General features: G+C 41.2%; 1 protein-coding gene across 2 annotated transcripts in view; it reads right to left on the bottom strand.

Annotated features, from left to right (window-relative positions):
* The window catches only part of LOC117406427 (alsin-like), a 53403-nt gene that overhangs the window by 5317 nt on the left and 34052 nt on the right, over positions 1 to 14034 (bottom strand). For both annotated transcript variants that reach the window (XM_034010453.3, XM_059032134.1), the window contains 16 exons: positions 13253 to 13323; positions 12216 to 12282; positions 11468 to 11667; positions 10941 to 11006; positions 10572 to 10670; positions 9145 to 9309; positions 8874 to 8985; positions 8537 to 8614; positions 6033 to 6166; positions 5748 to 5912; positions 4375 to 4492; positions 4115 to 4272; positions 3653 to 3775; positions 2059 to 2235; positions 740 to 785; positions 5 to 66 (listed from right to left, as the gene is read on the bottom strand). In XM_034010453.3, the coding sequence (XP_033866344.3) occupies positions 5 to 66; positions 740 to 785; positions 2059 to 2235; positions 3653 to 3775; positions 4115 to 4272; positions 4375 to 4492; positions 5748 to 5912; positions 6033 to 6166; positions 8537 to 8614; positions 8874 to 8985; positions 9145 to 9309; positions 10572 to 10670; positions 10941 to 11006; positions 11468 to 11667; positions 12216 to 12282; positions 13253 to 13323 (1841 nt within the window). The remainder of the gene's footprint in view (positions 1 to 4; positions 67 to 739; positions 786 to 2058; positions 2236 to 3652; positions 3776 to 4114; positions 4273 to 4374; positions 4493 to 5747; positions 5913 to 6032; positions 6167 to 8536; positions 8615 to 8873; positions 8986 to 9144; positions 9310 to 10571; positions 10671 to 10940; positions 11007 to 11467; positions 11668 to 12215; positions 12283 to 13252; positions 13324 to 14034) is intronic.

The raw sequence follows: 14034 nt of genomic DNA, 5'->3' as shown, positions 1-14034 counted from the left end.
TTACCTGATTTGTTGTAAACTTTCCACAGCTGAGGCAAAGCAGATGTTCTTTGTGCTTGGCAGTACCTATAGAAACAGAGCAGTTGTAAGATATCAGCACATCCACCACAAAGTACTCTTGTTTCACAAGAGAACAACAGACGGCAGAGAATAGACATAAAGACAGCAATATCATAAATGAGTGGCTTGCCGCCTTCTAATAATGAGACATGCTCTTTTGAATGTGTGTAACAGCGAGGGGTCAGCTGATCCACTGAGTTTAGCACCCCCACCACACCTATGACAATTGTTTTGGTGGTTGTTGCTGACTCCTGTATACCCATGGAAAATGGCATATTGCCGGTTGACACCAATAGTCATATAACTGCTCCAATGTTCTGGTGAAGCTCTGGCTCTTGGGTCACTGAAATGCATTTAATTTTTTTTTTTTTTTTTTTACTTATTTATTTAATACATTTTATGATACATATATATGAATTCAGTCACTGGATGTGATACAATGCAGGTCCTAACAAACACATTTTGACATGTCCTATTTAAGGTTATAAAAAAGAGAGGGATAGCTGATACTGAGTTTTAAAACTTATTGTTCAAACAATCTCCTAGTTCAACACTTCATGATATCAGAAAGATCCTCTACTGCAGCAGCAATGCACTGCATCTGTCTTCTAGCCAAATAATGTTACAGAAATCCATTTTTATTTTCTGACTGTAAAGAAAGACAAAACTAAAATAATACCTTTTTGTTCTCTCCCAAATCAGAGATGCAAACAGGCCAGAATTTCCTGCAAAAAGATAGAGAAAAGGTTACAGACTTGGGTGGCCTAAATCATAGTAAAATTTCTTGCACAGGCAGAGGCAAATTGCCACTTTAACATGTATCAAACCTCTAGGGTGTGAGGTACTGTATAGTGCAGGGACATGCAACCCGCGGCCTGTTTATCGTCTGACTGCGGCCCAGTGTATTAATTCCATTTCACTAATGAATATATTGGAAATATTTTTTTAAACTTTGTTGACTTGCTTTTTCTAATTTTTCGCATAAAAAGCGGCACACCATTTTAATTCGTACTGCAGAGGGTAATTGCTTCTCATCAGCTTGTATCCAACTAATTTCATGAATCTTCCTCTCTTTTCTCAAATGTACAAACCTGCTGCACTGAAAGAACCCATTCCCAACATAAGAGGCTTGTTGCTAGGGAAATGACATCACTGCCCTGTGACTTTTGCTACATTGCTGCCTGCTACAATTGAACAAACCTGTCTGCTAAAATAAAAACCACTTCAGCAAGTAGATATTTAATTTGCATTGTGTTATTGTGCAATGTATGTGTATTTGATAACAGTACGATGTTAATCCTTCATTTTTAATTGTTTTGTATATTTCTGGTTGTGATGTGTATCGTGCAGTACGAAATAAAATTAACAGTAATTCTAAGGGAAATTGCCTATATGTATATGCCTATGTATATTGCAGCTAAGGGTTAAACTCAGATTATTCTTTAGTAATGTGCAGCCCGCTATACACATTAAGTTAAACTAGTTTTCTGGATATGCCGCCCGTAATAAAAGTTTGGTTGCGCACCTTTGGTATAGCATGTAGTGTGTGTGCACATCCAATCCTTAGCCTCTCATTTTGCCACAAAGGCCCAATGCCAATTGTGCCACATTGCGTGGCAATTTTGTAATGGGGAATTTTGTAATGCTGTCTGCTGAGGCCACAGAACTAAATTTTCCTTTTGAGCAAGACTGGTTTCAAACCCAGGACTTTCTGCAGATTTTTCAAACTGTTATACACCACCATAGACAAAATGTTTTAACTGTTACGTCCTGCTACCCAATTGCTTCCTGTCCATTGTAAAATCAGGCTCTCATCAATAGCTGCATTCAGACCATGTGACCTACAGCACAGGAAGTGTTCAGAAGCGATGCATTTAGAAATATATTCACTATTAAATACATTTTTTAAAAACAAGCGAATAATCTAAAGATATTGAGCACAATGAAAGGCGTGCTGTTGATAATGTAGCGAACAGTCAGGAATACGGGGGATCATACTGTTGCACTCCCAGGAAGTTGAGCAATGCGAGGTCAGGCTGCTTGTTGAGTCTCAGCACGCACTCCCAGTACACATCCTCCTCCCGCTCGTTCTCCAGTGCGTACAGGGTGAACAGTGGCGGGTACAGGCGGGGCAGCAGCACCGGGAGGAGCAGGCCCGAGCTGCTCACCAAGCGGCTGAAAAACACAGACACCAGTTACAGAAACACAGGGTGATCTTAACAAACACCTCATTTAACTGAACAACCTTTATAGAATTTAATTTACATTCTTCATAACGACTATTAATATTGCATTGTACTTATTCTGGTCTAACAAAAAAGTAAACTCTCTTTGCTTGCTTACGATGTTTGTATACTTGAATGGATAATCTTCCCCTAGGCACAAACAGGATAAGGATTTTATTAAGCAAGGTGCCCCACAAACACAGTTGCCCCCTAAATGGTATCTCTTTACTACCAATGCAGAACGACTGTGTGGGATTTTTGTTCTTCATTTTATCCCCAAAAATGGGTTTCTGCAATGGTGACTGCCAGGACAGGTATCACATTAAATGTTGATTCAAACTGGCAGAGCCCTACATGTTTCTCCTGCTGGCTAAGTGAATACAATTAACTGTATGAATTCAGACACTGTCAGCAAAGTGAGTCCTACCAGACAAATCTGTCCTCCTGTCTTTACAAAGGTGGTTATAAAATTTGTGACCCTCCACAGAAAAAACACAACACAGCAAACAACAGTAACATCGCCCAATGAATAAAAAGTCATCTCTCAGTAAACAACATGAAACCCTTTCAGCTGACTGATTACTTATTGCTATTTGTTGTGTTTACTCTTCTAGATACAGCCTACACTGATGCAGAACAATCTATTACTTTGCTCATATTCACGGTCACATTCTCTTGCCTCTAGTGATTTTCTTTAACAAGAACATGATCAGATGCGCCACTCGCTGCTTTACGGGGAGAGAAGTCAGAAGATCAGAACAGTTTAACTGACAGAGACGGCTCTGCTCCCACATTTTATATAAATAAATAATATTATACAAAGCATAAGTTCTTTGAGCGGTTATATTTCAAGATGTTAATACCTTCTGTTTCTATTTCCTCCTAATAAACCTTCTTGTGAAACATGTTTTGATTTTTTTTTTTGCTGTAACCAAATTAAGTATTTTCTTGAATACTTCTTGCAGAATGACTCTGACGCCTCACTTAAATATCTCGGTATCCGATAACACATTCAATATAATTATCGATTCGGGGATATTAAGAGAGCTGAGTGGGGTATGCAATCCTAAAAAATGTATATAATCTTGGGGAAGCACTGCACTTGTGAGACACTGTGTTCAAAAAGCTATTTTTCATATGGTTGAAAAAGAGGTGATTACCTATTCAGTAGTTACCTATTACCTAGTAATTACCTACTTAGTAAATCAAGGGGTCTGAGTGGGTGAAATGAACAACAAATCCCCATCTCCAGTCATTCTGCGTTTTTTCATCTGTTCCAATGCATGTTTGGAAGGGTGGTGAACATATACATGTAGTAATTTTCAGAAACGTTGATATGTTATCCAGAATTATAAAGAGAGTCATACCCAGATTCTGTGGATTCTGGTCTGCAGTCTGTTTCCTCTTCACAATGTGGCCTCTTGTCATGTGAAGCTGCACTGGGGACTGGGATCACACTGCCCTCTTCTGGGAGATCTGGGAAAAGGAACCTAAAGCCAGAAACAGCTCCATTTACTACCTGGGATTGTTACAGGTCTTCCCAGCTGTAATGTTTTTGTTTTTCTTGTTTTTCCTCATTGTTTTTTTTACAGAAAGATGCTCATATTTCACTGCTCTCTAGATTCCTTGAGTGCCAATAGCAATGATTTTGTTCTACAGATTTGTCTTGTTTGGCACTTTTAGAGATCACCACTGTGATATATTGCATGGGGTCGAATGGATTATAAACTGCAGAACAGGAAGAGTATACTGTGTCCCTGGGACCCCTTTTAAATGCTGTCAAAATTACAAGAAACAGACTCAGCTGAAAACCCAGAAAATGGCCTTGCCTGACTAGCTGGAAGATCCGTTTCAAGTAGGACTGGATCTCATTGACAGCCTGCTCCAATAAGCGCCGGTTGGCACCCACTCCCACATAGGTCATTCTGTAGACAGCCACCAGCGTCTCCACCAGCTTCCCCAAGGGGTGCAGGGGGGTGTCACAAGCCTGAAAAAGCCACAGAAAAAGTCAGAGAGCAGCGTCTGCTTTCACAGACCCTCGATTAGCACTGATCTTGGACTTTGTTAAATCAGATTAATAAAAACGTACCTTTATTAAATATTTTCGGATGTTTTCATATTTCTCCAGGGTCACAGGGCCAACATGCTGAGGAATAACTTCCAAGCTCTCCAGTGTTTTGTTGTGAGATCGACTCATAATTTCAGGGCTAAAACAAAACAGATCAGGTTAGTTGATAACATTTCCCAGCTGTTGTCAATATAGCTAAAACGTTTTAAAAAATAAACATATTATACAAAAGTTCCTTTTGCTTTAAAGGAACTCCACTACCATTCAATCATGCACACTTTACCTTTCTAATGCATATGCACATGCCAAGAAACTAAATATTTTTACTGTAACAAAACTGTTATATTTAGTTGATGTAATAATAGCATGCAGTTTACATTTTGCAACCTGTGCACTCTCCTGTCATTGCAGAAGTACTGGGTCATCTGGGTGTTAAAAGCCATCCCTGGCCCTGATATACTCTTGAATCCATTTACATGTAGCTGTTAAACACAGAACCATTAGGTCTGTAACAGCGCAGAAACAGTTAAACTTCTACTGTTTAACCCTTTGCAGTCCATTTATTAAGTGCGTGTCAGGCGCGTCAGGTCCAATTTATTTTCACATGCGCAGTTAATTTTAGACGCGCTGTTTAAAAGTCTTTTTTTTCCCCACAGTCAAAAGGGTTTAAAAGGCCCTGCATATCAACAAAGCACTCACTAGGCATCTCCAGCCCTGCCCCACCCTTTCGTTTGCTATAGCTTTCACATATGCTAAGAAATAAATAAATAATAATAATAATAATAATAATAATAATAATAATAATAATAATAATAATAGTCGTACATACCGATCAATCATCTCCTGATCACTTGTTTTCACCAAACGCCTCAATAATGCGATCCAAGTCATTATTTTATTACTATAACATCTGAAAAAAGCTCTGCAAATGTCCGTGATATTCTCTAAGCGCTGATGCAGTCACAGTCAGCTTGTTTCCTTATGGCCGCCATTATCTGATGCCAGGGGCAAGTATGACTATTCAGGAGATACGCCCTTTTTTTTCGGCTTGTCTAGGCTCCTGTCGCTCCCACTCAGCAATTGAATGGTTTTCTCGGCTTTTTCCGGAGAAAAAACGACTAGAAACCCGTTTTTTGCGTCTTTTTGATGATGTCGGACAGGGTCTGACATTGGACTGGAAAGGGTTAAAGAACTGACAAACTTAAACGTGGCCTGGAATGTCTTTTAAAAACTAGGATGATCTGGCACAGAACCAAACATGAGCTCAGGACTAAAGAACCAATTCATTAGCAGCTTAAATAGTTCTTAGTTATAGCTGCATTTTTAAAATAACCACTTGGAACATTAGGGGGCAGTACATAAATATAAATGAAACCAAAAACATGTGCCTATACCTGTCCTTGTGTTGTCTTCTGCTGGTTGTCAAGGCAACTGCAATGTTCTCCCAGGCTCTCCAGTTCTCTCCCTGCCCGGGGCTCTCACAGCCCAGGTGACTCCAGCACTCGTCAAACACTGCCCTCCACTTCTCATCCGGAGCCACGGCCAGGACACCCAGCTTCCTGCTCCGGCAATCACAGACTCAGCATTAGAAAAGCAGAACTGCCGTAAAACACGCCGTTCAGGAAATTAAGCTAAGATGCAGTTTGAATTTCTATCTCTCCCTCAGATCAGATACTTACAGAGTCTCTGTCTTCTCCTTGTCAGTATCATACAAGTTTGGCTTGAAGTAAGTGCCGGTCACTTTCAGCCCTGTGCCCCACTCGCCGCTAAAGGTTCCCTCAAAGTAATCTCCGTTGGGCATGGTCAGAGTTCCCTGGATGGGCAAGACTTTGTAAATGCAAGGCTACTAATGTTCTAACAAACTGGCACAATAATAGAAACAACTGATAGCTTGGGCTACTTATACAGTACACTACCATATTGTAAGCACGGTCTCAACCCATACCCCCCAAGGATGGATAGCTGGTTAGTTTTATGTACATATTGTAATATAGCGGGTTGTGAGAGACGGCAGGGAGGGGGTTAAAACCTCCCTGCAAAGAAAAAACTTGTGAGAATGCACCGTTTTGTGTTGCTTTATTGTTTTGTTAATTGTTTTATTGTTAATTGTCTTCCGCACCTGGGCGTTATTAGAAATTAAGCCCAGGTGCGGGAGTTTAAAAGGAGTGCAAGCAGTCTGCTCGGGGCTGCTGAGTGGAAGGAGGCAGTAGGTGCGCTGTCTCCGAGTAGCCAAAGGAAGAGAAGAAAGTAAGTGCTGTTTAAACCGGTGTGTTTGTGAAGACGGGTAAACAGCTTAGCTGTCCCGCGTTAGTCAGGGTGTTTCCTGAAAGTCGAGTTAGTGCTCCAGAAGAGCTAGGTGTTATTTTGATTTTGTGTATTTTGTTGTTTCCTGTTTATTAAAAAATTGCGCAAACGCGCGTGAAAAAATCCATTTCTTGTGTCTGGGTCGCATTCTTAAAGGGGCAACGAACCCGAGTGAGGGTGAGTCGTTTACATTTGGTGGCAGCGATTGTGGGCGCCCCTAAGACCCAGAAATATGGATTTATGGGAACTGATCGAGAAGATCAACCGCAATACAGCCGCTCAAAGAGAGCAACTTAAGAGATGGGAGAGAGAGATGGGGTTGGCCCCAGTGAAGAGAAGGGAGCCAACAGAGTTGGAGCTGTTGCTCCAGAAATGGGAGCAGGCTAGCGCAGCTCCGCAGTCTCCCGAGCCAGAAAGGGAGGAGCTGCCGCTGCCAGAGCCCAGAGGGGAGGAGCTGTCGCTGCCGGAGCCCAGAGGGGAGGAGCTGCCGCTGCCGGAGCCCAGAGGGGAGGAGCTGCCGCTGCCGGAGCCCAGAGGGGAGGAGCTGCCGCTGCCGGAGCCCAGAGGGGAGGAGCTGCCGCTGCCGGAGCCCAGAGGGGAGGAGCTGCCGCTGCCGGAGCCCAGAGGGGAGGAGCTGCCGCTGCCAGAGCCCAGAGGGGAGGAGCTGCCGCTGCCAGAGCCCAGAGGGGAGGAGCTGCCGCTTCCGGAGCCTAGGGAGGAGGTGACAAACGTACCTCCACCACAGCCCCGACCACCACCCCTACGGTCCAGTCCGGTGTCGCTGCGTCCAGTCCCTCACCCCTTGCTCCTGGACACCCTGTCGGTTAGCCTGGACCTCCCTTCACTTGACCTGGAGCCCAGGAGTCGGCAGGATCGGGCACAGTTCTCCACCTGGTCCCCTGCTCCGCTCCTCCCGGACATTAAGACGTCGCTGTGCTGCTCCCAGACGTCGCGTACGCTCCCCCTGGTCGCTGCGTCGCTCCCCCTTGCTGACCGGACGTCGCTGCACTGGGTCCCAGCTGCAGACCTCTGCCCGCTACTGCAGCCTCCAGTGCCCCGGTTGTCGTGCCGGTCGCCCCTGACAAACCGGTGGGGTCCCTCGTCGCCGGTGCGCGGTCCCTACCTGGCTGACCCAGGACGTGGACCGATCCACCCTCGAGTTCGCCCGTGGAGGAGGGCGAAAAGTGACATTTATGGACTCGAGGGTGGGTGGTTGTGTTTTAGGGGAGGAGGTGGCCGTCTCATGGCCGGTGTCTTGGAAAGACAAGGGGGGGGATATGTAATATAGCGGGTTGTGAGAGACGGCAGGGAGGGGGTTAAAACCTCCCTGCAAAGAAAAAACTTGTGAGAATGCACCGTTTTGTGTTGCTTTATTGTTTTGTTAATTGTTTTATTGTTAATTGTCTTCCGCACCTGGGCGTTATTAGAAATTAAGCCCAGGTGCGGGAGTTTAAAAGGAGTGCAAGCAGTCTGCTTGGGGCTGCTGAGTGGAAGGAGGCAGTAGGTGCGCTGTCTCCGAGTAGCCAAAGGAAGAGAAGAAAGTAAGTGCTGTTTAAACCGGTGTGTTTGTGAAGACGGGTAAACAGCTTAGCTGTCCCGCGTTAGTCAGGGTGTTTCCTGAAAGTCGAGTTAGTGCTCCAGAAGAGCTAGGTGTTATTTTGATTTTGTGTATTTTGTTGTTTCCTGTTTATTAAAAAATTGCGCAAACGCGCGTGAAAAAATCCATTTCTTGTGTCTGGGTCGCATTCTTAAAGGGGCAACGAACCCGAGTGAGGGTGAGTCGTTTACAATATATATATATATATATATATATATATATATATATATATATATATATATATATTTCTGTCGATGTACACAGATTATTCGTCATTGCTACCTTTCCGTTGAGAGTCCAGTCATCTATAAACTCTCCCTCGTAGCTGGTGTCGTCTTCGGAGAGGAGAATCCCAGAACCCTATCAATAACAAACCCAAGTTAGGTCTGCTGTTCACTGTGCAGAAAGCAAATTGGTTGGGCACAGCACTGAATTTGAAGGGGAAAAAGAGGGGGCTTCAGTGCAAATAGTTTAATCTTACTTTTAAGCTTTTTCTTAGTATTACTACATATTTTACCATTCAGTGTTTCATAGTTATGGACGAACTACAGGGGTAAAGCAAATCATACATCATGCACAAAGGAATACTCAGTACACCCATTATGAAAGCAGCACTCACAATCATTTTATTGCTGCTAAAGGCACCTTCGTAGTACAGTCCAAACTGGGTGACAATGACTCCATTTCCCTGGCGGAGGTCATCTTGCCACATCCCCATGTATTTCTCACCCCTGAAATTCAGATTTACTACAGGTAAGCGTCCATAATAAGAAGAGGTCATGAATGAATTACAGTTAGGGTGCACAGCAACTGTGTTGAAATGAGATATTCGTACTTCTACATTGTGTAAGGAAGTATATAGTATTAGACATTTAAATCACTAGAATTACCTGGTGATGTCGTCAAACACTCCGTAGCCTGTCTTCTTGTCCTGTACCCACTGCCCAATGAACATGCTGGGGGAGGATGATGTCAGCTTGCCACTGCGGAGAATGCCATGGCCGTGCCGCATGTTGTCCTGAAATGAGCCCTCGTACACCTCTCCTGTAGCGTATCTAAACACACAAACAGCAGGCCGCTTTGTTCACTGACTGGAGTAGGACTTACTGCAAATCACACTGAAACCGTAGTCAAATTTATAGACAAGCATTTGTGGAAAAGACAGGCCACACAAACTAAAAAGTAAACATTATTAATGCCAGTTTTAATTCAACAACTGACTTAAAAGGACTTTAGTCAAACATTGTTCTATTGATTTAGAGTTCAGTTCCCCTTCTCTGTACAGACTGCTGCTAGCAGTGAATAATTTTACATTCCACACAAAGTGCAAAAAAAAACAAAAAACAAAAAAACCCCACAGTTTAGGCTATAGGACATATGACAGCCAACTTTACCTACAAGATTGGTAAAATAATCAAATCATAAACTCCTGTTATATGTAGCACACACTTTTATGTAAATGAGATGCCCCTAACACGACCATTTTCTTTTCATGCAAATCAGTCGAGGGTCAGAGTTGTGCATCACAGATCACAAAATATATAAAAGATGTATCTCCCTGTTGCAAATTACTCTCGGTTATTGTGGGGGGAAATAGCCTGATAGATAGAAAGCTACTTCAGGTTTTTCACTCCATCTTATTCATATGATTCTGTATGACACACACATCCACAATGTTTAGAATTCACATCCTAGCCTTGTATTTAATGTAATATGCCTGTATTTAATGTATTTGCATTGCTTTTTACTGTTTGTATTTAATGTACTATGCCCAGTATTTCACTGTATTTAATGTATTATGCATTGTTCCTCACTATCTTGTAAAGCACTTTGTGATGGTGGTCCACTATGAAAAGCGCTATATAAAATATTGATTGATTGATTGATTGATTGATTGATTAACTGATACTTGCTACTTTGTACTGATGTTGCTATGGAATGGTAATCACTGCAGAATGATCATATATAAATCCAGGACACTTTGTACATCAATCCTGGCTGCTCATGGGGGTCTAGCAGGTCATTCTAACTGTTTGTCCAACCTCTGTACTTCCAGCACTATACTGTCATATAGAGGACCCAATTCAAAAGCCAAATGTTAGCTCCCTGTGGGCCCCAAACCAAGATCATCAACTTGGCCAGGACGGACTTCGAACCATGCATGACTCACACAGCACTCCAAGCGGCAGTGTTTTTTTTACTAGGTGAGCCACTGAGGACACTCTAATCTAATCTGTTACAGTTTATGTAGTGATCAAATGTGTCTATTGTGAGGGTGTTGTATTTTGGTAATTATTTCCACTGTTCTCTCACTTACTTGTAGGTACCATAACCATGCATTTTTCCTTCTTTCCAGTGGCCTTGGTAATGATCTTCCTTATCCAGTGCCTTGTTTGGTACAATATACTCCCCAAAACTGTAAAAAAAACATATATTAAAACATGTTGTATGGACTATAGTGATGTCCAGTTTATTAAACCTGAAGAATAACACATACATAATGCTACATTATTTCCATGGATAGAAATTTGTTATTTACAGCCCTACTCACATGCAAAAAAAAACCTATTGTTTTTTAAATAATATTAATTTGTTGTCTCTATTTATACAATATATTGTCTCTATTGATACAATATTTTTTTTCTCATCTAGATTTATAAAAGGCTGCATTTTTTTATGCACTTACCCATCCTCTAAACCATTCTTGAACGTTCCAGTGTACATCCTGCCATCCTGCCATTTTAGCACACCTCTGAAGTAGGAAAAAATACTGGTTATGACGTGAACTACCCTGTAGACATTAGTAATGGATTGAGAATATGACAGTGAATCCATACTTCAGAGAAAGAAACATAGAAGTGTATTATTTGCCATGTGTCACAAGTTACAAAAATAGTTATCAGAAGCATGTGAAGCATTTATGGTATTTCTAGTTATCACTGTGTGAAGCACACTACATATGCTCGCAATTCAAACGGTTCACATGGCAATTGTTGTTAAGGCATTCCTTAACATTTTTAGAATATTGCCAAATGTTGGTGGGCATATTTATATTTAAGTATAGTCTTTTGTCTTTTGCCTGGTTACCGCCTGTATGTTCAAGCTGCAGCTACCTGTAGTGTGGATACATATTTATACCATAGAAGGAAGAAAGAAAATTGTATTTTATTACCAAAATAGCGTTGTCACATGAAGTGAAGTGCTTTTACTCACTTTCCGTTGGGCTTTCCAGCTAGCCACCGTCCTTCATAAGTAGCATCCTTGAGCCGACTATCCTTGTAAAAGGTGTATTTGGCTGTCCTGGAGATTGGGGGCTCTGGTCTCTGAACACTCCCAGAACCAGCCATCAGGAAATCAGGACAGCCATTCAGATCCTGGTCCACTGCCTGGTTGATTGCTCTCAGCCACTTAGCCTGAAGATAATAAAAATGTTGGAGCCAGAAGATGCTTTCTTAGAGAGCTGCTTTCTAAGGGGGTCATTTTGATCAACAAAGAAGACATGGGGGGTTATTGAGAAGTCTAAAAAAAAAAGTTTAATGTGAGCCTGCTCATTCAAACATACTAACACAGGTGACTAGTCTTCTTGTAAAAATACTACACAGCATCTCTTTTGCTTAACCATTTAATGTATTTCGCGTTCCAACATGCAATACCATGCAATCTATAAAATGTCATTTTGCTTATCTGTTAAAAAAATACTATGGGTCAAGATATGATTAACTGCTTACGCTAGCAAGAAAGGAGGACAGTTGCAGGTACAGAATGAGTAGTCTCTTGTTAAATGTATTTTATTTCTTTCAGAAAACATATGTACAGGCTTCAAAAGTGGACTTTGGAATAACAAGGGCTAAAAGCAGATAGTTATAACAGCAAATCCCTTTGGGACTCCTTAGCTGTGGCCATGACAATGGTCATCTTTGACCATCTGTTAAAGCACTGGAAGTGCTGGCAGGCTGCCTACCTTTTCAACAGGGGACGAAGCCAACAGAGAAAACTGTTCTTCTGGCGAGGTGATTTTCAGCCCATACCTGTGAAATGAAAGAAAATAAATAAAAAGAGTGAAACTTTTACACTTTTTTCAACATACTTTCATTGACTCTTCTTTTGTGTGAAATTGCAAAGTACTGACAATATACTAATTACTGTATCAAAATAGATCTCTGGCTCTATTTATTTTATCTAAATTGCGTAGGACACAAGGGGTGGATTTCAGCTTACATCGTACAGCACCATATACAATATTCTATTATCTAATATTATGCAATATATTTTTCTCCATCTTGTTTTGGTACACAGCTCTGAAACAACAGCTTCTAAAATTCCAGGTAATAAGATTTCCTTCACTAGTGTCCTGGTATCAAAAGGGTTCATTATGTCATACACAGATACTGTATTTTGTTTAACATTGTCATAGGTTTGGGAAAAGAACCTTTGTTAAGAACCCATGTCATGTTCAGAATAAGATTGTAAAGCAACCTCAAACTGCATTTGTTGTTCATAACTGGATTTGTTGTTCATAACTCAAATTCTAAAAAAGATGTTTGACCTTCGCATTTTTTTTTTTTTTTTTAAATGTAGAAATGTTTTCTCTTATATAATGACCGAAGGAGAAGAAAAAAATGCCTATCTACCTATGAAACTCTTAAGACACTGATGTCTGATTGTATCCAGTTTCATTTATATTCTGTTTCTTTGCTGTATGCACCGTTAGTCATTGACATCTTTGTGGTTGAAGTTGACAAATACTGACAAACCGTTAGTGTCTGAGATTGAAATCTATATTTTTTTATTACTTCTAAGTAACAATCTATAAATCCACCAACAACGGTGGACTTCTGAAAGTTCTGAAAAGATAAATTAAGAAGGTTCTTTGATGGAAAGCTAAAAACACTTTCAATTGCTATCATACGTTGTGCGCAGGGCATCTCTTGTTATCGTCACATTGATCACATTGCCACAGTCTGCTTATACATTTATTAAAAATAACTTCATACTCACACGTCACTGGTTTCTTCAGAGATGGGTTCAACCCAAAGGGTGGACAGAGGGAATACATGGTGGGTTGAAAACTGCAAGGGGAAAAAAGGAAAAAGCATAACTGAATGAAATACTCATCCTCAGCCCACTTCCCTCCAGGCCACGCTGAATCGAGACACTCCTAATGAAATCACACCAGTGCCGATCTGTACTCTTTTCATTCATGCAATTACATTCGAAAGGCTAGCTAGGAATAGGTCACTTATTAATTAAATAAAAAAAACACAAACCGTTCTAAAAACAAACTGTTGCCAATGAGGGGGATGTATTAACCAAACACTGGAAATATTGTTTTGCAATTCCAGCTCAAATATAACAAGGAGCTGGGTGATTCCTCATAGCCCCAACAAGTTCATGGATCTGCCAGATTGCACAGAAGGGTGTTATCCAAGTTTTAAAAAATCACAGTTTTTATATAGCATTGAGGATCCATTTGATAAAGATTCAGATATGAAAAATAGGAAGATTCAGCAAATCTGGCAAACACATTACTTAAAATAAAACAAATCTCTATCAGGATCAATACTGTCTGCTTTGGCTAACTCTTGGCCATCTACCAAGCACAGTGATACAGGACCTCATTGCACTCTTACTGAGTACAAAAAAAACACAAAACACTGGCATTAGAAAAAGGCGACCCGAGTACTCCACTTCAGTCCACGCTGACTCTATTAGTGCAGGATGCTTCTTTGTTGGTTGAATATCAGGATAAAGAAAAGAACAGATTTAAAAAATGGTACAAA

The sequence above is a fragment of the Acipenser ruthenus genome, chromosome 10 (assembly GCF_902713425.1).
Source record: "Acipenser ruthenus chromosome 10, fAciRut3.2 maternal haplotype, whole genome shotgun sequence".
Lineage (NCBI taxonomy): Eukaryota > Metazoa > Chordata > Actinopteri > Acipenseriformes > Acipenseridae > Acipenser > Acipenser ruthenus.
This window is presented reverse-complemented; position numbering and strand designations above follow the sequence as displayed.